The sequence below is a fragment of the Salmo salar genome, chromosome 02 (assembly GCF_965601325.2).
Source record: "Salmo salar chromosome 02, fSalSal1, whole genome shotgun sequence".
Classification (NCBI taxonomy): domain Eukaryota; kingdom Metazoa; phylum Chordata; class Actinopteri; order Salmoniformes; family Salmonidae; genus Salmo; species Salmo salar.
Genome location: NC_138292.1, coordinates 2,940,550 through 2,965,198, shown reverse-complemented (window position 1 = coordinate 2,965,198; position 24,649 = coordinate 2,940,550). Strand labels below are relative to the sequence as shown.

Below are 24,649 nucleotides of genomic sequence, written 5' to 3'. Positions count from 1 at the left end.
CATGTAGCTATGTCACTGTTATCTACAACCACTCCACCTAATATATCAGAATATATGTCATGTAGCTATGTCACTGTGATCTACAACCACTCCACCTAATATATCAGAATATATGTAATGTAGCTATGTCACTGTTATCTACAACCACTCCACCTAATATATCAGAATATATGTCATGTAGATATGTCAACTACAACCACTCCACCTAATATATCAGAATATATGTCATGTAGCTATGTCATCTACAACCACTCCACCTAATATATCAGAATATATGTCATGTAGCTATGTCACTGTCATCTACAACCACTCCACCTAATATATCAGAATATATGTAATGTAGCTATGTCACTTTTTTCTACAACCACTCCACCTAATATATCAGAATATATGTCATGTAGCTATGTCACTGTTATCTACAACCACTCCACCTAATATATCAGAATATATGTCATGTAGCTATGTCATCTACAACCACTCCACCTAATATATCAGAATATATGTCATGTAGCTATGCATCTACAACCACTCCACCTAATATATCAGAATATATGTCATGTAGCTATGTCACTGTCATCTACAACCACTCCACCTAATATATCAGAATATATGTCATGTAGCTATGTCACTGTTATCTACAACCACTCCACCTAATATATCAGAATATATGTCATGTAGCTATGTCATCTACAACCACTCCACCTAATATATCAGAATATATGTCATGGAGCTATGTCATCTACAACCACTCCACCTAATATATCAGAATATATGTCATGTAGCTATGTCACTGTTATCTACAACCACTCCACCTAATATATCAGAATATATGTCATGTAGCTATGTCATCTACAACCACTCCACCTAATATATCACAATATATGTCATGTAGCTATGTCATCTACAACCACTCCACCTAATATATCAGAATATATGTCATGTAGCTATGTCATCTACAACCACTCCACCTAATATATCAGAATATATGTCATGTAGCTATGTCACTGTCATCTACAACGACTCCACCTAATATATCAGAATATACGTCATGTAGCTATGTCACTGTTATCTACAACCACTCCAACTAATATATCAGAATATATGTCATGTAGCTATGTCACTGTTATCTACAACCACTCCACCTAATATATCAGAATATATGTCATGTAGCTATGTCATCTACAACCACTCCTCCTAATATATCAGAATATATGTCATGTTGCTATGTCATCTACAACCACCCCACCTAATATATAAGAATATATTTCATGTAGCTATGTCACTGTCATCTACAACCACCCCACCTAATATATCAGAATATATGTCATGTAGCTATGTCATCTACAACCACTCCACCTAATATGTCTGAATATATGTCATGTAGCTATGTCATCTACAACCACTCCACCTAATATATCAGAATATATGTCATGTAGCTATGTCACTGTTATCTACAACCACTCCACCTATTATATCAGAATATATGTCATGTAGCTATGTCACTGTCATCTACAACCACTCCACCTAATATATCAGAATATATGTCATGTAGCTATGTCACTGTTATCTACAACCACTCCACCTAATATATCAGAATATATGTCATGTAGCTATGTCACTGTTATCTACAACCACTCCACCTAATATATCAGAATATATGTAATGTAGCTATGTCATCTACAACCACTCCACCTAATATATCAGAATATATGTCATGTAGCTATGTCATCTACAACCACACCACCTAATATATCAGAATATATGTCATGTAGCTTATGTCATCTACAACCACTCCACCTAATATATCAGAATATATGTCATGTAGCTATGTCATCTACAACCACTCCACCTAATATATCAGAATATATGTCATGTAGCTATGTCATCTACAACCACTCCACCTAATATATCAGAATATATGTCATGTAGCTATGTCATCTACAACCACTCCACCTAATATATCAGAATATATGTCATGTAGCTATGTCACTGTCATCTACAACCACTCCACCTAATATATCAGAATATATGTCATGTAGCTATGTCATCTACAACCACTCCACCTAATATATCAGAATATATGTCATGTAGCTATGTCACTGTTATCTACAACCACTCCACCTAATATATCAGAATATATGTCATGTAGCTATGTCATCTACAACCACTCCACCTAATATATCAGAATATATGTCATGTAGCTATGTCATCTACAACCACTCCACCTAATATATCAGAATATATGTCATGTAGCTATGTCACTGTCATCTACAACCACTCCACCTAATATATCAGAATATATGTCATGTAGCTATGTCATCTACAACCACTCCACCTAATATATCAGAATATATGTCATGTAGCTATGTCATCTACAACCACTCCACGTAATATATCAGAATATATGTCATATATCTATGTAACTGTCATCTACAACCAATCCAACCTAATATATCAGAATATATGTCATGTAGCTATGTCACTGTTATCTACAACCAATCCACCTAATATATCAGAATATATGTCATGTAGCTATGTCATCTACAACCACTCCACCTAATATATCAGAATATATGTCATGTAGCTATGTCATCTACAACCACTCCACCTAATATATCAGAATATATGTCATGTAGCTATGTCATCTACAACCACTCCACCTAATATATCAGAATATATGTCATGTAGCTATGTCACTTTCATCTACAACGACTCCACCTAATATATCAGAATATACGTCATGTAGCTATGTCACTGTTATCTACAACCACTCCAACTAATATATCAGAATATATGTCATGTAGCTATGTCACTGTTATCTACAACCACTCCACCTAATATATCAGAATATATGTCATGTAGCTATGTCATCTACAACCACTCCTCCTAATATATCAGAATATATGTCATGTTGCTATGTCATCTACAACCACTCCACCTAATATATCAGAATATATTTCATGTAGCTATGTCACTGTCATCTACAACCACCCCACCTAATATATCAGAATATATGTCATGTAGCTATGTCATCTACAACCACTCCACCTAATATGTCTGAATATATGTCATGTAGCTATGTCATCTACAACCACTCCACCTAATATATCAGAATATATGTCATGTAGCTATGTCACTGTTATCTACAACCACTCCACCTATTATATCAGAATATATGTCATGTAGCTATGTCACTGTCATCTACAACCACTCCACCTAATATATCAGAATATATGTCATGTAGCTATGTCACTGTTATCTACAACCACTCCACCTAATATATCAGAATATATGTCATGTAGCTATGTCACTGTTATCTACAACCACTCCACCTAATATATCAGAATATATGTAATGTAGCTATGTCATCTACAACCACTCCACCTAATATATCAGAATATATGTCATGTAGCTATGTCATCTACAACCACACCACCTAATATATCAGAATATATGTCATGTAGCTTATGTCATCTACAACCACTCCACCTAATATATCAGAATATATGTCATGTAGCTATGTCATCTACAACCACTCCACCTAATATATCAGAATATATGTCATGTAGCTATGTCATCTACAACCACTCCACCTAATATATCAGAATATATGTCATGTAGCTATGTCACTGTTATCTACAACCACTCCACCTAATATATCAGAATATATGTCATGTAGCTATGTCATCTACAACCACTCCACCTAATATATCAGAATATATGTCATGTAGCTATGTCATCTACAACCACTCCACCTAATATATCAGAATATATGTCATGTAGTTATGTCATCTACAACCACTCCACCTAATATATCAGAATATATGTCATGTAGCTATGTCATCTACAACCACTCCACCTAATATATCAGAATATATGTCATGTAGCTATGTCATCTACAACCACTCCACCTAATATATCAGAATATATGTCATGTAGCTATGTCACTGTTATCTACAACCACTCCACCTAATATATCAGAATATATGTCATGTAGCTATGTCACTGTGATCTACAACCACTCCACCTAATATATCAGAATATATGTCATGTAGCTATGTCACTGTTATCTACAACCACTCCACCTAATATATCAGAATATATGTCATGTAGCTATGTCACTGTTATCTACAACCACTCCACCTAATATATCAGAATATATGTCATGTAGCTATGTCATCTACAACCACTCCACCTAATATATCAGAATATATGTCATGTAGTTATGTCATCTACAACCACTCCACCTAATATATCAGAATATATGTCATGTAGCTATGTCATCTACAACCACTCCACCTAATATATCAGAATATATGTCATGTAGCTATGTCATCTACAACCACTCCACCTAATATATCAGAATATATGTCATGTAGCTATGTCACTGTTATCTACAACCACTCCACCTAATATATCAGAATATATGTCATGTAGCTATGTCACTGTGATCTACAACCACTCCACCTAATATATCAGAATATATGTCATGTAGCTATGTCACTGTTATCTACAACCACTCCACCTAATATATCAGAATATATGTCATGTAGATATGTCAACTACAACCACTCCACCTAATATATCAGAATATATGTCATGTAGCTATGTCATCTACAACCACTCCACCTAATATATCAGAATATATGTCATGTAGCTATGTCACTGTCATCTACAACCACTCCACCTAATATATCAGAATATATGTAATGTAGCTATGTCACTTTTTTCTACAACCACTCCACCTAATATATCAGAATATATGTCATGTAGCTATGTCACTGTTATCTACAACCACTCCACCTAATATATCAGAATATATGTCATGTAGCTATGTCATCTACAACCACTCCACCTAATATATCAGAATATATGTCATGTAGATATGTCAACTACAACCACTCCACCTAATATATCAGAATATATGTCATGTAGCTATGTCATCTACAACCACTCCACCTAATATATCAGAATATATGTCATGTAGCTATGTCACTGTCATCTACAACCACTCCACCTAATATATCAGAATATATGTAATGTAGCTATGTCACTTTTTTCTACAACCACTCCACCTAATATATCAGAATATATGTCATGTAGCTATGTCACTGTTATCTACAACCACTCCACCTAATATATCAGAATATATGTCATGTAGCTATGTCATCTACAACCACTCCACCTAATATATCAGAATATATGTCATGTAGCTATGCATCTACAACCACTCCACCTAATATATCAGAATATATGTCATGTAGCTATGTCACTGTCATCTACAACCACTCCACCTAATATATCAGAATATATGTCATGTAGCTATGTCACTGTTATCTACAACCACTCCACCTAATATATCAGAATATATGTCATGTAGCTATGTCATCTACAACCACTCCACCTAATATATCAGAATATATGTCATGGAGGTATGTCATCTACAACCACTCCACCTAATATATCAGAATATATGTCATGTAGCTATGTCACTGTTATCTACAACCACTCCACCTAATATATCAGAATATATGTCATGTAGCTATGTCATCTACAACCACTCCACCTAATATATCACAATATATGTCATGTAGCTATGTCATCTACAACCACTCCACCTAATATATCAGAATATATGTCATGTAGCTATGTCACTGTCATCTACAACCACACCACCTAATATATCAGAATATATGTCATGTAGCTATGTCATCTACAACCACTCCACCTAATATATCAGAATATATGTCATGTAGCTATGTCATCTACAACCACTCCACCTAATATATCAGAATATATGTCATGTAGCTATGTCACTGTCATCTACAACGACTCCACCTAATATATCAGAATATACGTCATGTAGCTATGTCACTGTTATCTACAACCACTCCAACTAATATATCAGAATATATGTCATGTAGCTATGTCACTGTTATCTACAACCACTCCACCTAATATATCAGAATATATGTCATGTAGCTATGTCATCTACAACCACTCCTCCTAATATATCAGAATATATGTCATGTTGCTATGTCATCTACAACCACTCCACCTAATATATCAGAATATATTTCATGTAGCTATGTCACTGTCATCTACAACCACCCCACCTAATATATCAGAATATATGTCATGTAGCTATGTCATCTACAACCACTCCACCTAATATGTCTGAATATATGACATGTAGCTATGTCATCTACAACCACTCCACCTAATATATCAGAATATATGTCATGTAGCTATGTCACTGTTATCTACAACCACTCCACCTATTATATCAGAATATATGTCATATAGCTATGTCACTGTCATCTACAACCACTCCACCTAATATATCAGAATATATGTCATGTAGCTATGTCACTGTTATCTACAACCACTCCACCTAATATATCAGAATATATGTCATGTAGCTATGTCACTGTTATCTACAACCACTCCACCTATTATATCAGAATATATGTCATGTAGCTATGTCACTGTCATCTACAACCACTCCACCTAATATATCAGAATATATGTCATGTAGCTATGTCACTGTTATCTACAACCACTCCACCTAATATATCAGAATATATGTCATGTAGCTATGTCACTGTTATCTACAACCACTCCACATAATATATCAGAATATATGTAATGTAGCTATGTCATCTACAACCACTCCACCTAATATATCAGAATATATGTCATGTAGCTATGTCATCTACAACCCCACCACCTAATATATCAGAATATATGTCATGTAGCTTATGTCATCTACAACCACTCCACCTAATATATCAGAATATATGTCATGTAGCTATGTCATCTACAACCACTCCACCTAATATATCAGAATATATGTCATGTAGCTATGTCATCTACAACCACTCCACCTAATATATCAGAATATATGTCATGTAGCTATGTCACTGTTATCTACAACCACTCCACCTAATATATCAGAATATATGTCATGTAGCTATGTCATCTACAACCACTCCACCTAATATATCAGAATATATGTCATGTAGCTATGTCATCTACAACCACTCCACCTAATATATCAGAATATATGTCATGTAGCTATGTCATCTACAACCACTCCACCTAATATATCAGAATATATGTCATGTAGCTATGTCATCTACAACCACTCCACCTAATATATCAGAATATATGTCATGTAGCTATGTCACTGTTATCTACAACCACTCCACCTAATATATCAGAATATATGTCATGTAGCTATGTCATCTACAACCACTCCACCTAATATATCAGAATATATGTCATGTAGCTATGTCATCTACAACCACTCCACCTAATATATCAGAATATATGTCATGTAGCTATGTCACTGTTATCTACAACCACTCCACCTAATATATCAGAATATATGTCATGTAGCTATGTCATCTACAACCACTCCACCTAATATGTCTGAATATATGTCATGTAGCTATGTCATCTACAACCACTCCACCTAATATATCAGAATATATGTCATGTAGCTATGTCATCTACAACCACTCCACCTAATATATCAGAATATATGTCATGTAGCTATGTCATCTACAACCACTCCTCCTAATATATCAGAATATATGTCATGTAGCTATGTCATCTACAACCACTCCACCTAATATATCAGAATATATGTCATGTAGCTATGTCACTGTTATCTACAACCACTCCACCTAATATATCAGAATATATGTCATGTCACTGTCATCTACAACCACTCCACCTAATATATCAGAATATATGTCATGTAGCTATGTCACTGTTATCTACAACCACTCTACCTAATATATCAGAATATATGTCATGTAGCTATGTCACTGTTATCTACAACCACTCCACCTAATATATCAGAATATATGTCATGTAGCTATGTCATCTACAACCACTCCACCTAATATATCAGAATATATGTCATGTAGCTATGTCATCTACAACCACTCCACCTAATATATCAGAATATATGTCATGTAGCTATGTCACTGTTATCTACAACCACTCCACCTAATATATCAGAATATATGTCATGTAGCTATGTCATCTACAACCACTCCACCTAATATATCAGAATATATGTCATGTAGCTATGTCATCTACAACCACACCACCTAATATATCAGAATATATGTCATGTAGCTATGTCATCTACAACCACTCCACCTAATATATCAGAATATATGTCATGTAGCTATGTCACTGTTATCTACAACCACTCCACCTAATATATCAGAATATATGTCATGTAGCTATGTCACTGTTATCTACAACCACTCCACCTAATATATCAGAATATATGTCATGTAGCTATGTCATCTACAACCACTCCACCTAATATGTCTGAATATATGTCATGTAGCTATGTCATCTACAACCACTCCACCTAATATATCAGAATATATGTCATGTAGCTATGTCATCTACAACCACTCCACCTAATATATCAGAATATATGTCATGTAGCTATGTCACTGTTATCTACAACCACTCCACCTAATATATCAGAATATATGTCATGTAGCTATGTCATCTACAACCACTCCACCTAATATATCAGAATATATGTCATGTAGCTATGTCATCTACAACCACTCCACCTAATATGTCTGAATATATGTCATGTAGCTATGTCATCTACAACCACTCCACCTAATATATCAGAATATATGTCATGTAGCTATGTCACTGTTATCTACAACCACTCCACCTAATATATCAGAATATATGTCATGTAGCTATGTCATCTACAACCACTCCTCCTAATATATCAGAATATATGTCATGTAGCTATGTCATCTACAACCACTCCACCTAATATATCAGAATATATGTCATGTAGCTATGTCACTGTTATCTACAACCACTCCACCTAATATATCAGAATATATGTCATGTCACTGTCATCTACAACCACTCCACCTAATATATCAGAATATATGTCATGTAGCTATGTCACTGTTATCTACAACCACTCTACCTAATATATCAGAATATATGTCATGTAGCTATGTCACTGTTATCTACAACCACTCCACCTAATATATCAGAATATATGTCATGTAGCTATGTCATCTACAACCACTCCACCTAATATATCAGAATATATGTCATGTAGCTATGTCATCTACAACCACTCCACCTAATATATCAGAATATATGTCATGTAGCTATGTCATCTACAACCACTCCACCTAATATATCAGAATATATGTCATGTAGCTATGTCATCTACAACCACACCACCTAATATATCAGAATATATGTCATGTAGCTATGTCATCTACAACCACTCCACCTAATATATCAGAATATATGTCATGTAGCTATGTCACTGTCATCTACAACCACTCCACCTAATATATCAGAATATATGTCATGTAGCTATGTCACTGTTATCTACAACCACTCCACCTAATATATCAGAATATATGTCATGTAGCTATGTCATCTACAACCACTCCACCTAATATATCAGAATATATGTCATGTAGCTATGTCACTGTTATCTACAACCACTCCACCTAATATATCAGAATATATGTCATGTAGCTATGTCATCTACAACCACTCCTCCTAATATATCAGAATATATGTCATGTAGCTATGTCATCTACAACCACTCCACCTAATATATCAGAATATATGTCATGTAGCTATGTCACTGTTATCTACAACCACTCTACCTAATATATCAGAATATATGTCATGTAGCTATGTCACTGTTATCTACAACCACTCCACCTAATATATCAGAATATATGTCATGTAGCTATGTCATCTACAACCACTCCACCTAATATATCAGAATATATGTCATGTAGCTATGTCACTGTCATCTACAACCACTCCACCTAATATATCAGAATATATGTCATGTAGCTATGTCACTCTTATCTACAACCACTCCACCTAATATATCAGAATATATGTCATGTAGCTATGTCATCTACAACCACTCCACCTCATATATCAGAATATATGTCATGTAGCTATGTCACTGTCATCTACAACCACTCCACCTAATATATCAGAATATATGTCATGTAGCTATGTCACTGTTATCTACAACCACTCCACCTAATATATCACAATATATGTCATGTAGCTATGTCATCTACAACCACTCCACCTAATATATCAGAATATATGTCATGTAGCTATGTAACTCTTATCCACAACCACTCCACCTAATATATCAGAATATATGTCATGTAACTATGTCATCTACAACCACTCCACCGAATATATCAGAATATATGTCATGTAGCTATGTCACTGTTATCTACAACCACTCCACCTAATATATCAGAATATATGTCATGTAGCTATGTCACTGTCATCTACAACCACTCCACCTAATATATCAGAATATATGTCATGTAGCTATGTCACTGTTATCTACAACCACTCCACCTAATATATCAGAATATATGTCATGTAGCTATGTCACTGTTATCTACAACCACTCCACCTAATATATCAGAATATATGTAATGTAGCTATGTCATCTACAACCACTCCACCTAATATATCAGAATATATGTCATGTAGCTATGTCATCTACAATCACTCCACCTAATATATCAGAATATATGTCATGTAGCTATGTCACTGTTATCTACAACCACTCCACCTAATATATCAGAATATATGTCATGTAGCTATGTCATCTACAACCACTCCACCTAATATGTCTGAATATATGTCATGTAGCTATGTCATCTACAACCACTCCACCTAATATATCAGAATATATGTCATGTAGCTATGTCATCTACAACCACTCCACCTAATATATCAGAATATATGTCATGTAGCTATGTCACTGTTATCTACAACCACTCCACCTAATATATCAGAATATATGTCATGTAGCTATGTCATCTACAACCACTCCACCTAATATATCAGAATATATGTCATGTAGCTATGTCATCTACAACCACTCCACCTAATATGTCTGAATATATGTCATGTAGCTATGTCATCTACAACCACTCCACCTAATATATCAGAATATATGTCATGTAGCTATGTCACTGTTATCTACAACCACTCCACCTAATATATCAGAATATATGTCATGTAGCTATGTCATCTACAACCACTCCTCCTAATATATCAGAATATATGTCATGTAGCTATGTCATCTACAACCACTCCACCTAATATATCAGAATATATGTCATGTAGCTATGTCACTGTTATCTACAACCACTCCACCTAATATATCAGAATATATGTCATGTCACTGTCATCTACAACCACTCCACCTAATATATCAGAATATATGTCATGTAGCTATGTCACTGTTATCTACAACCACTCTACCTAATATATCAGAATATATGTCATGTAGCTATGTCACTGTTATCTACAACCACTCCACCTAATATATCAGAATATATGTCATGTAGCTATGTCATCTACAACCACTCCACCTAATATATCAGAATATATGTCATGTAGCTATGTCATCTACAACCACTCCACCTAATATATCAGAATATATGTCATGTAGCTATGTCACTGTTATCTACAACCACTCCACCTAATATATCAGAATATATGTCATGTAGCTATGTCATCTACAACCACTCCACCTAATATATCAGAATATATGTCATGTAGCTATGTCATCTACAACCACACCACCTAATATATCAGAATATATGTCATGTAGCTATGTCATCTACAACCACTCCACCTAATATATCAGAATATATGTCATGTAGCTATGTCACTGTCATCTACAACCACTCCACCTAATATATCAGAATATATGTCATGTAGCTATGTCACTGTTATCTACAACCACTCCACCTAATATATCAGAATATATGTCATGTAGCTATGTCATCTACAACCACTCCACCTAATATATCAGAATATATGTCATGTAGCTATGTCACTGTTATCTACAACCACTCCACCTAATATATCAGAATATATGTCATGTAGCTATGTCATCTACAACCACTCCTCCTAATATATCAGAATATATGTCATGTAGCTATGTCATCTACAACCACTCCACCTAATATATCAGAATATATGTCATGTAGCTATGTCACTGTTATCTACAACCACTCTACCTAATATATCAGAATATATGTCATGTAGCTATGTCACTGTTATCTACAACCACTCCACCTAATATATCAGAATATATGTCATGTAGCTATGTCATCTACAACCACTCCACCGAATATATCAGAATATATGTCATGTAGCTATGTCACTGTTATCTACAACCACTCCACCTAATATATCAGAATATATGTCATGTAGCTATGTCACTGTCATCTACAACCACTCCACCTAATATATCAGAATATATGTCATGTAGCTATGTCACTGTTATCTACAACCACTCCACCTAATATATCAGAATATATGTCATGTAGCTATGTCACTGTTATCTACAACCACTCCACCTAATATATCAGAATATATGTCATGTAGCTATGTCATCTACAACCACTCCACCTAATATATCAGAATATATGTCATGTAGCTATGTCACTGTTATCTACAACCACTCCACCTAATATATCAGAATATATGTCATGTAGCTATGTCATCTACAACCACTCCTCCTAATATATCAGAATATATGTCATGTAGCTATGTCATCTACAACCACTCCACCTAATATATCAGAATATATGTCATGTAGCTATGTCACTGTTATCTACAACCACTCTACCTAATATATCAGAATATATGTCATGTAGCTATGTCACTGTTATCTACAACCACTCCACCTAATATATCAGAATATATGTCATGTAGCTATGTCATCTACAACCACTCCACCGAATATATCAGAATATATGTCATGTAGCTATGTCACTGTTATCTACAACCACTCCACCTAATATATCAGAATATATGTCATGTAGCTATGTCACTGTCATCTACAACCACTCCACCTAATATATCAGAATATATGTCATGTAGCTATGTCACTGTTATCTACAACCACTCCACCTAATATATCAGAATATATGTCATGTAGCTATGTCACTGTTATCTACAACCACTCCACCTAATATATCAGAATATATGTAATGTAGCTATGTCATCTACAACCACTCCACCTAATATATCAGAATATATGTCATGTAGCTATGTCATCTACAACCACACCACCTAATATATCAGAATATATGTCATGTAGCTATGTCATCTACAACCACTCCACCTAATATATCAGAATATATGTCATGTAGCTATGTCATCTACAACCACTCCACCTAATATATCAGAATATATGTCATGTAGCTATGTCATCTACAACCACTCCACCTAATATATCAGAATATATGTCATGTAGCTATGTCACTGTTATCTACAACCACTCCACCTAATATATCAGAATATATGTCATGTAGCTATGTCATCTACAACCACTCCACCTAATATATCAGAATATATGTCATGTAGCTATGTCATCTACAACCACTCCACCTAATATATCAGAATATATGTCATGTAGCTATGTCACTGTTATCTACAACCACTCCACCTAATATATCAGAATATATGTCATGTAGCTATGTCACTGCCATCTACAACCACTCCACCTAATATATCAGAATATATGTCATGTAGCTATGTCACTGTTATCTACAACCACTCCACCTAATATATCAGAATATATGTCATGTAGCTATGTCATCTACAACCACTCCACCTAATATATCAGAATATATGTCATGTAGCTATGTCACTGTTATCTACAACCACTCCACCTAATATATCAGAATATATGTCATGTAGCTATGTCACTGTTATCTACAACCACTCCACCTAATATATCAGAATATATGTAATGTATCTATGTCACTGTTATCTACAACCACTCCACCTAATATATCAGAATATATGTCATGTAGCTATGTCACTGTTATCTACAACCACTCCACCTAATATATCAGAATATATGTCATGTAGCTATGTCACTGTTATCTACAACCACTCCACCTAATATATCAGAATATATGTCATGTAGCTATGTCACTGTTATCTACAACCACTCCACCTAATATATCAGAATATATGTCATGTATCTATGTCACTGTTATCTACAACCACTCCACCTAATATATCAGAATATATGTCATGTAGCTATGTCACTGTTATCTACAACCACTCCACCTAATATATCAGAATATATGTCATGTAGCTATGTCACTGTTATCTACAACCACTCCACCTAATATATCAGAATATATGTCATGTAGCTATGTCATCTACAACCATTCCACCTAATATATCAGAGTATATGTCATGTAGCTATGTCACTGTTATCTACAACCACTCCACCTAATATATCAGAATATATGTCATGTAGCTATGTCACTGTTATCTACAACAACTCTACCTAATATATCAGAATATATGTCATGTAGCTATGTCACTGTTATCTACAACCACTCCACCTAATATATCAGAATATATGTCATTTAGCTATGTCACTGTTATCTACAACCACTCCACCTATTATATCAGAATATATGTCATGTAGCTATGTCACTGTTATCTACAACCACTCCACCTAATATATCAGAATATATGTCATGTAGCTATGTCACTGTCATCTACAACCACTCCACCTAATATATCAGAATATATGTCATGTAGCTATGTCACTGTTATCTACAACCACTCCACCTAATATATCAGAATATATGTCATGTAGCTATGTCATCTACAACCACTCCACCTAATATATCAGAATATATGTCATGTAGCTATGTCACTGTTATCTACAACCACTCCACCTAATATATCAGAATATATGTCATGTAGCTATGTCACTGTTATCTACAACCACTCCACCTAATATATCAGAATATATGTCATATAGCTATGTCACTGTTATCTACAACCACTCCACCTAATATATCAGAATATTTGTCATGTAGCTATGTCACTGTTATCTACAACCACTCCACCTAATATATCAGAATATATATCATGTAGCTATGTCATCTACAACCACTCCACCTAATATATCAGAACATATGTCATGTAGCTATGTCATCTACAACCATTCCACCTAATATATCAGAGTATATGTCATGTAGCTATGTCACTGTTATCTACAACCACTCCACCTAATATATCAGAATATATGTCATGTAGCTATGTCACTGTTATCTACAACCACTCTACCTAATATATCAGAATATATGTCATGTAGCTATGTCATCTACAACCATTCCACCTAATATATCAGAATATATGTCATGTAGCTATGTCATCTACAACCATTCCACCTAATATATCAGAATATATGTCATGTAGCTATGTCACTGTTATCTACAACCACTCCACCTAATATATCAGAATATATGTCATGTAGCTATGTCATCTACAACCACTCTACCTAATATATCAGAATATATGTCATGTAGCTATGTCATCTACAACCACTCCACCTAATATATCAGTAGGGAATAGGGCTCCATGTTTAACCTCCTATGGCCACTATATACTGTAGGGAATAGGACTCCATGTGGAACCTCCTATGACCACTATATACTGTAGGGAATAGGGCTCCATGTGGAACCTTCTATGACCACTATATACTGTAGGGAATAGGGCTCCATGTGGAACCTTCTATGACCACTATATACTGTAGGGAATAGGGCTCCATGTGGAACCTCCTATGACCACTATATACTGTAGGGAATAGGGCTCCATGTGGAACCTCCTATGACCACTATATACTGTAGGGAATAGGGCTCCATGTGGAACCTCCTATGACCACTATATACTGTAGGGAATAGGGCTCCATGTGGGACTCTGTCTCTCACCTCCTTGGGGCCCATGGTGTTGGAGGGAGAGGGGGCGGAGGATGGCTGCTTGGCCGAGGCGGGAGCCACCACGGAACACATCTGACCCACTGGCGATCTGGCTTTCAGCACGGGCTGCTCCATGGCTGCAGAGGGATTCAGCTACAGACACAGACAGACCTTAGACACGCCTAGGAGGAACCCTAGATACATTACAGATATACAACCAGCCTCAGTCTCTATCCTACACCTTATAGGAGAGAGAGAGGGAGGTGATCAGACTCCTGAGGTCCTCTGAGTCTCATACAACGATTGCAAAGTGTTTTGAAACGTGTTGCAACAGAAAGTGAAAATACTTGTTTCTTATTGGCCCAGGACACAGGTAGTCCCTCCCCATCCATCCACGTTGTGTGCCTAGTGAACAGGAGCCTGTTCTGGTTCGGAGCAGTCTCAGCCAGTTCAGGCTCTAAAACACCAGGTGCTCAACCAAAATCCCCATATATGGATTCATATCTTTATATCAATTAACAGCAACTGGTCCAAACATTTTTGTTGCCAAATCATTTTTTGTTTTTACGTAGCCTAGAGGTTAGAGACGACAAGGTATAAAAATCTGTCAGTGTGCCCCTGAGCAAGGCACTGAACTCTCATTTGTTCCAGGAACGCTTTGAGACGTTTCCATATTTTCATAAAAGGAAAATGTCTCAAATATAAAATGGAAGAATTTAGTAGATTATGACTAGTAGTGACACTAACGTCAAAATGATCCCCGATAGTGACACCAACATCACAATAATAATAATAATAATAATAATAGAAATAAACCCATTTACATTTGAAAACAATGTTGATAATATTGTTTTCCTTCTGTAATTGTTTGCATATTTTCAAAGTTTAAATTCTAAAAATAAAAAACACTACGCACGATTGAGTAAATAAATGTTCACATTGAAAATCCAAATTTTTACATCATTGTAACAAATCATTATCTATAAATTGCGTTACACTGAAATTCAAATCCATACAAACTAATATTTTACTGGATGTATTTTCCAAGCCAATCATTTGGGGAAAAAACAAAAAAAACATGAATTGATGTAAATTCATTTGTTGATATTAAATATAAGAATATATTGACAAATTCATACAAAATTAATAAAAAACATAAATAAAAAACTGTTAACAAAAAAAACTCACCTTTCTAGATGACGAGGAATAAAACCTTGTGGGCTTTTCCAAATAGTAGCTTCAACCAGATTTAATTCCTACTGCGTTGATGCTCTTCCTCCATCCACACTCTGTTACTGATGAACATAACTGAAGACCTCGGATGGTTGGAACTCAGACCTGGAATCCAAGGAGGCAAATGAGGAGACAGAGAGAGGAATAGAGAAGGAGAAAGAGATATCTGGGGTTCGGAGGTGTGTGGAACCCTGGGTTGGGGACTAGACTGCCCTGTAGGGTCCGTTTCACCTGTTGTTCTGTAAGTCTGTAAGGAGGGATCTGTGGGACCACTAGAAATATGACAGACCAACCCAACAACCCCCTCCCCTTTCTCTCTCTCTCTCTCTCTCTCTCTATTGCTCTCCCTCTTTCTCTCTCTCTCTCTCTCTCCCTCTTTCTCTCTCTCTCTTTCTTTCTCTCCCTCTTTCTCTCTCTCTATCGCTCTCCCTCTTTCTCTCTCTCTATCGCTCTCCCTCTTTCTCTCTCTCCCTTTCTTTCTCTCTCTCTCCCTCTTTCTCTCTCTTTCTTTCTCTCTCTATCGCTCTCCCTCTTTCTCTCTCTCTCTCTCCATCTTTCTCTCTCTCTCTCTCTCTTTCTTTCTCTCTCTCTCTCTCTCCCTCTTTCTCTCTCTCTCTATCGCTCTCCCTCTTTCTCTCTCTCTCTCCCTCTTTCTCTCTCTCTCTCCCTCTTTCTCTCTCTATTGCTCTCTTTCTTTCTTTCTCTCTCTCTCTCCCTCTTTCTCTCTCTCTATCGCTCTCCTCTTTCTCTCTCTCTCTTTCTTTTCTCTCTTTCTCTATCGCTCTCTCTCTTTCTCGCTCTCTCTCTTTCTCTCTCTCTCTTTCTTTCTCTCTCTCTCTCTCTCTCTCTCCCTCTCTCTCTCTCTATCTCTCTCTCTCTCCTCTGTCCTCTGTCCTTCCTTCTTGCTTATTGTCATGTTTTCCCTTTTCTGATCGTCAGTATATCTTCTGTGCAACACACTGCCACCTGTTGCTGTGTGCAAATATAGAAAGAAAACATTTACACACACATCATTCTGATTCTCTCTCTAACACACACACACACACACACACACACACACACACACACACACACACACACACACACACACACACACACACACACACACACACACACACACACACACACACACACACAGAGAAAGAAGAAAAGCTGGACAATTAAGTACAATTAGTGATGAAACAGCAGGCTATTCCAGCTCTATAGGACGTTGCTCTTTGTGGTTGATCACTGTAGTCTTCAAAACATATCATCCTTTTCTAGACTTTTATTAGTCCTATGTACAGGATACACATGGCATACACCGTCCAACTAAATGATTACTGCAGGTTCCTACTGGACAACTAAATGATTACTGCAGGTTCCTACTGGACAACTAAATGATTACTGCAGGTTCCTACTGGACAACTAAATGATTACTGCAGGTTCCTACTGGACAACTAAATGATTACTGCAGGTTCCTACTGGACAACTAAATGATTACTGCAGGTTCCTACTGGACAACTAAATGATTACTGCAGGTTCCTACTGGACAACTAAATGATTACTGCAGGTTCCTACTGGACAACTAAATGATTACTGCAGGTTCCTACTGGACAACTAAATGATTACTGCAGGTTCCTACTGGACAACTAAATGATTACTGCAGGTTCCTACTGGACAACTAAATGATTACTGCAGGTTCCTACTGGACAACTAAATGATTACTGCAGGTTCCTACTGGACAACTAAATGATTACTGCAGGTTCCTACTGGACAACTAAATGATTACTGCAGGTTCCTACTGTACAACTAAATGATTACTGCAGGTTCCTACTGGACAACTAAATGATTACTGCAGGTTCCTACTGGACAACTAAATGATTACTGCAGGTTCCTACTGGACAACTAAATGATTACTGCAGGTTCCTACTGGACAACTAAATGATTACTGCAGGTTCCTACTGGACAACTAAATGATTACAGCAGGTTCCTACTGGACAACTAAATGATTACTGCAGGTTCCTACTGGACAACTAAATGATTACTGCAGGTTCCTACTGGACAACTAAATGATTACAGCAGGTTCCTACTGGACAACTAAATGATTACTGCAGGTTCCTACTGGACAACTAAATGATTACTGCAGGTTCCTACTGGACAACTAAATGATTACAGCAGGTTCCTACTGGACAACTAAATGATTACTGCAGGTTCCGACTGGACAACTAAATGATTACTGCAGGTTCCTACTGGACAACTAAATGATTACAGCAGGTTCCTACTGGACAACTAAATGATTACTGCAGGTTCCTACTGGACAACTAAATGATTACTGCAGGTTCCTACTGGACAACTAAATGATTACTGCAGGTTCCTACTGGACAACTAAATGATTACTGCAGGTTCCTACTGGACAACTAAATGATTACTGCAGGTTCCTACTGGACAACTAAATGATTACTGCAGCTTCCTACTGGACAACTAAATGATTACTGCAGGTTCCTACTGGACAACTAAATGATTACAGCAGGTTCCTACTGGACAACTAAATGATTACTGCAGGTTCCTACTGGACAACTAAATGATTACTGCAGGTTCCTACTGGACAACTAAATGATTACTGCAGGTTCCTTCTGGACAACTAAATGATTACTGCAGGTTTCTACTGGACAACTAAATGATTACTGCAGGTTCCTACTGGACAACTAAATGATTACTGCAGGTTCCTACTGGACAACTAAATGATTACTGCAGGTTCCTACTGGACAACTAAATGATTACTGCAGGTTCCTACTGGACAACTAAATGATTACTGCAGGTTCCTTCTGGACAACTAAATGATTACTGCAGGTTCCTACTGTACAACTAAATGATTACTGCAGGTTCCTACTGGACAACTAAATGATTACTGCAGGTTCCTACTGGACAACTAAATGATTACTGCAGGTTCCTACTGGACAACTAAATGATTACTGCAGGTTCCTACTGGACAACTAAATGATTACAGCAGGTTCCTACTGGACAACTAAATGATTACTGCAGGTTCCTACTGGACAACTAAATGATTACTGCAGGTTCCTACTGGACAACTAAATGATTACTGCAGGTTCCTACTGGACAACTAAATGATTACTGCAGGTTCCTACTGGACAACTAAATGATTACTGCAGGTTCCTACTGGACAACTAAATGATTACTGCAGGTTCCTTCTGGACAACTAAAACAATAAGAACTAATAAAAAATAGTATTAACATAAAGGAAATGTCTCATTAGAATAAATTCATTGTTTTTCTGACGTTTAGGGAGATGTTGTTGTCCTGGCACCACAATGCCAGTTTACTTACCTCCTCCCTACAGGCTGACTCGTTGTTGTTGGTTATCAAGCTTACAACTGTGGTGTCGTCAGAAAACTTGATGATGAAGTTGGTGTTGTACAAAGCTACGCAGGTGAACAGGGAGCACAGCAGAGGGCTGAGGACACAGCCCTGGGGGGCCTCTGTGTTGAGTCAGGTGTGGGTGAACAGGGAGCACAGCAGAGGGCTGAGGACACAGCCCTGGGGGCCCCTGTGTTGAGTCAGTTTGTGGGTGAACAGGGAGTACAGCAGAGGGCTGAGGACACAGCCCTGGGGGGCCTCTGTGTTGAGTCAGTTTGTGGGTGAACAGGGAGTACAGCAGAGGGCTGAGGACACAGCCCTGGGGGGCCCCTGTGTCATTAGGAAAGTACATCTCATTCCATTATAATGTCTGATAGTCCTCTAATACAATCAGTGTCGACACTAAGTTCCCCCGTCGTCTCCAAACAGGGGCATCAAACAGCACAGTAATAACACACCTTCCAAGGCTGATATTTATGACTCAGGATCAGAGAACCACGGCTGTAATGAACTACCAGGTATGATAAACATTTCACATTACAACCAAAAAACACACAATCATTCTCTTAAAAACCTGATCAATCAACACACCACATCCAATCACAAATGGTTTCATATTGAGCTATATGATTGGATAGATGTGGTATGACATGTAAGACTGGACAGGAACAGGCCAGGACAGAACAGTAATCCAGTGGGCTGTTTCCCTATGTGCATCCCAAAATGGCACCCTATTCCCTACATAGTGCACTACTTTAGACCAGAACCATTTGATATGCGGCCCACTGTCTCCGTAACACAACAGCTGTGGTCCAGAGGACTGAGACGAGGATCCTGTCCCAACGTGATACATAACTATTACCATCTCATCATGCTACTAACAGACAGGTACCGTGTTCCCAACAGCACCCTATTCCCTATGTAGTGCACTAATTTAGACCAGAACCCTATGGGAAATAGGGGGGGGGGGGGGGGTCATTTGTGACACAACCTGATGGATGGTTCCATTCTGTATCATGTTGTCACTGATGGGATCTCTCTAGGCAACAACAGGAACACGGGGAAACAAGGGCCAGAGGTCCATTCATTCAGTTGCTGTTGACCAAGCACGCTGCAAGTGTTCTCCATGAGAACGACATAGAAACGTGTGATTATTATGTTGTGGCGTAGCTCGTGTTGCTGCTAGCATATATTCTATAGTTGTTGTTGACAGTGGTGTGTCTGTGTGTGTGTGGGCGTGTGCGTCTGTGTATGTGCGCGTGTGTGTGTTTGCGACAGCTTGACATGCAGGGAAACAATGTACATTCTTTCTCCGTGGAGTCATGGCTAAAGCCAGTGGTCCCAGACAGTCCTGGAGGTGGTTCTATTGTCCGGGACACTGACTGACTGCTACTGACCTGGTTTCTGTCCAGAAAATAGACATGAAAAAGACTTGGTTGAGAAATGAATGAGACATTTTAACAAGAGTAACTCCACGCCATTGGTCTTTCACAAAATATCCTCAATTAAGTATCTAGAGTATGTCAATTCTTCAAGTAAAATCTATGACATACAGTTAAAGTCAGTAGTGCAGATAAAAAAATTACAGTAGTGAATGATGTTATAATTCCCAGTAAATTACAGTAGTGAATGATGTTATAATTCCCAGTAAATTACAGTAGTGAAGGATGTTATAATTCCCAGTAAATTACAGTAGTGAAGGATGTTATAATTCCCAGTAAATTACAGTAGTGAAGGATGTTATAATTCCCAGTAAATTACAGTAGTGAATGATGTTATAATTCCCAGTAAATTACAGTAGTGAATGATGTTATAATTCCCAGTAAATTACAGTAGTGAATGATGTTATAATTCCCAGTAAATTACAGTAGTGAATGATTTTATAATTCCCAGTAAATTACAGTAGTGAATGATGTTATAATTCCCAGTAAATTACAGTAGTGAATGATTTTATAATTCCCAGTAAATTACAGTAGTGAATGATGTTATAATTCCCAGTAAATTACAGTAGTGAATGATGTTATAATTCCCAGTAAATTACAGTAGTGAATGATGTTATAATTCCCAGTAAATTACAGTAGTGAATGATGTTATAATAGAGTGAACTATATAAAGATAGACCACTGCCCCACAAGGCACTGCATCTCACTGCTAGCTGTGCCACTAGAGATTCTGTCGCAGCCGGGCCGCAACCGGGAAACCCATGGGGCGGCGTACAATTGTCCCAGCGTCGTCCGGGTTAGGGGAGGGTTTGGCCGGCAGAAGAAGCAGGTTGGGTCGTGTTTCGGAGGACGCACGGCTCTCCATCTTCTCCTCTCCTGAGTCCGTACGGGAGTTAAAGCGATGAGACAAGACTGTAACTACCAATTGGATCCCACGAAAAAAGGGTTAAAATAAAGAAATAAATAAATAAAACTATAAAAAGCCTCCGTCCAGTAAGTGTTCCCCTTGAGATGGCGTTTCCTCTCCCACCATGAGAACGCCGGGGCATGAACCAGGTTACACATGCTGAAAGCTACTGGTTTCTCCCAGCTTTTGTTTTCAGCCAAACACCACCAAGCTATTTATTTTCTCTGAGATCTAATGATACTTGGGTAAGTCTCAAATGGCATCCTATTTCCTAGTGCATTTCTTTTCTAGTGCACTATATAGGGAATGAGGATGGCAGTTGGAACGGAGCTGCTGTGCCTGCTCTAATGAGATCCCACTCAGGCCCTGTAACAGTGGTGGATATGGTGATGGATATTACGGAGTGAGTTGGGAGATATATCAACGGTAACAATCGTTAAATCACTGTCTTAACCGTTGAGTTACGGCGTTGTACATAACCCTGTTGAGGTTCCCTGTTTGGGCTTTTCTATGACACAGAGGGACAACACGTCAACAACAACACGTCAACAACAACACGTCAACAACAACACGTCAACAACAACAACACGTCAACCACAACACGTCAACAACAACACGTCAACAACAACAACACGTCAACAACAACACGTCAACAACAACACGTCAACAACAACACGTCTACAACACGTCAACAACAACACGTCAACAACAACACGTCAACCACAACACGTCAACAACAACACGTCAACAACAACACATCAACCTCACGTCCTCAGCTGTTAGCATGTTGTCAGTGGAGGACAACCTGCATCAGTAAATGAGCTGTGATCAATGGCTGTCCAAATGAAGGGTGGTGTGTATATATATATATATATATATATATATATATATATATATATATATATATATATATATATATATATATATATATGTGCGTATATATATATATATATATATATATATATATATATATATGTCATCATGAACCGTAGTAGAAATGGGAAATATTGACATCATTTCAAAGTTCTGGGCAGAGGTTGGGGAGCTCTGATCAACAATAGGTTGATCTGAAATGACTGGGGGTTATGGTGCTGTTGATACAGTCCTCCAGACTGGACTCACATTGGCCATCTGAAGTACATTTGTGCGCCTCCACTAAGTGTGATACTGTATGTTACATCATTACAAACAACAGTAACATTTTAGCGAACCCATTCCCCCTAATCTAATTCACCTAACCTGATATGTAAATTCTCCTAACCTTTGTTGTTAGCCCTTCTAATCAGCAACGTACATTTTCAAGTAATTCTTCTTTGTTGTTATGATGCAACAAGCAGCCTGGTCTCAGAGAAAGACGTATAATACTATACATCATCTAATTTATATGGTATTGTACAACTGCTATTCCATTCATAACGTAACCTAACGTAACGTATCATACTAAATGGAGGGAAACAAATGTACGTACCAAATCCTACATATTGCCCTGAGACCAGGTTGTTTCCTCAGGACACAATAAAAAAAGGGAGTTCCCTGTTATTGGATTAAATAAACATAATCTATGATATAATTCGGTGTTATTGTAGTTCAACAGAGGAGAGCGGCCATTCAAGGTGGTAATGAACAGACACCCCCCCATCTGTGGTTAGTTGTGGCCTCAAGAGGGAGACAGACGTGTGCCGTTTGTCAACAACTGTTTTCAACCTCATAGAACACCAGTCTGCATAGAACCCAGACTACATAGAACACCAGTCTGCATAGAACCCAGACTACATAGAACACCAGTCTACATAGAACACCAGTCTGTAGAGAACCCAGACTACATAGAACACCAGTCTACATAGAACACCAGTCTACATAGAACCCAGACTAACGGCATTACA

General features: G+C 37.3%; 1 protein-coding gene across 1 annotated transcript in view; it reads right to left on the bottom strand.

Moving 5' to 3' along the window:
• LOC123733257 (sodium-dependent dopamine transporter) overlaps positions 1 to 15,976 on the bottom strand; it is an 80,316-nt gene extending 64,340 nt beyond the window's left edge. Inside the window, exon 1 of the mRNA XM_082959121.1 lies at positions 15,840 to 15,976. Coding sequence (XP_082815247.1) covers positions 15,840 to 15,962 — 123 coding nt within the window. The 5' untranslated portion in view covers positions 15,963 to 15,976. The remainder of the gene's footprint in view (positions 1 to 15,839) is intronic.
• Between the last annotated feature and the right edge of the window lie 8,673 nt (positions 15,977 to 24,649).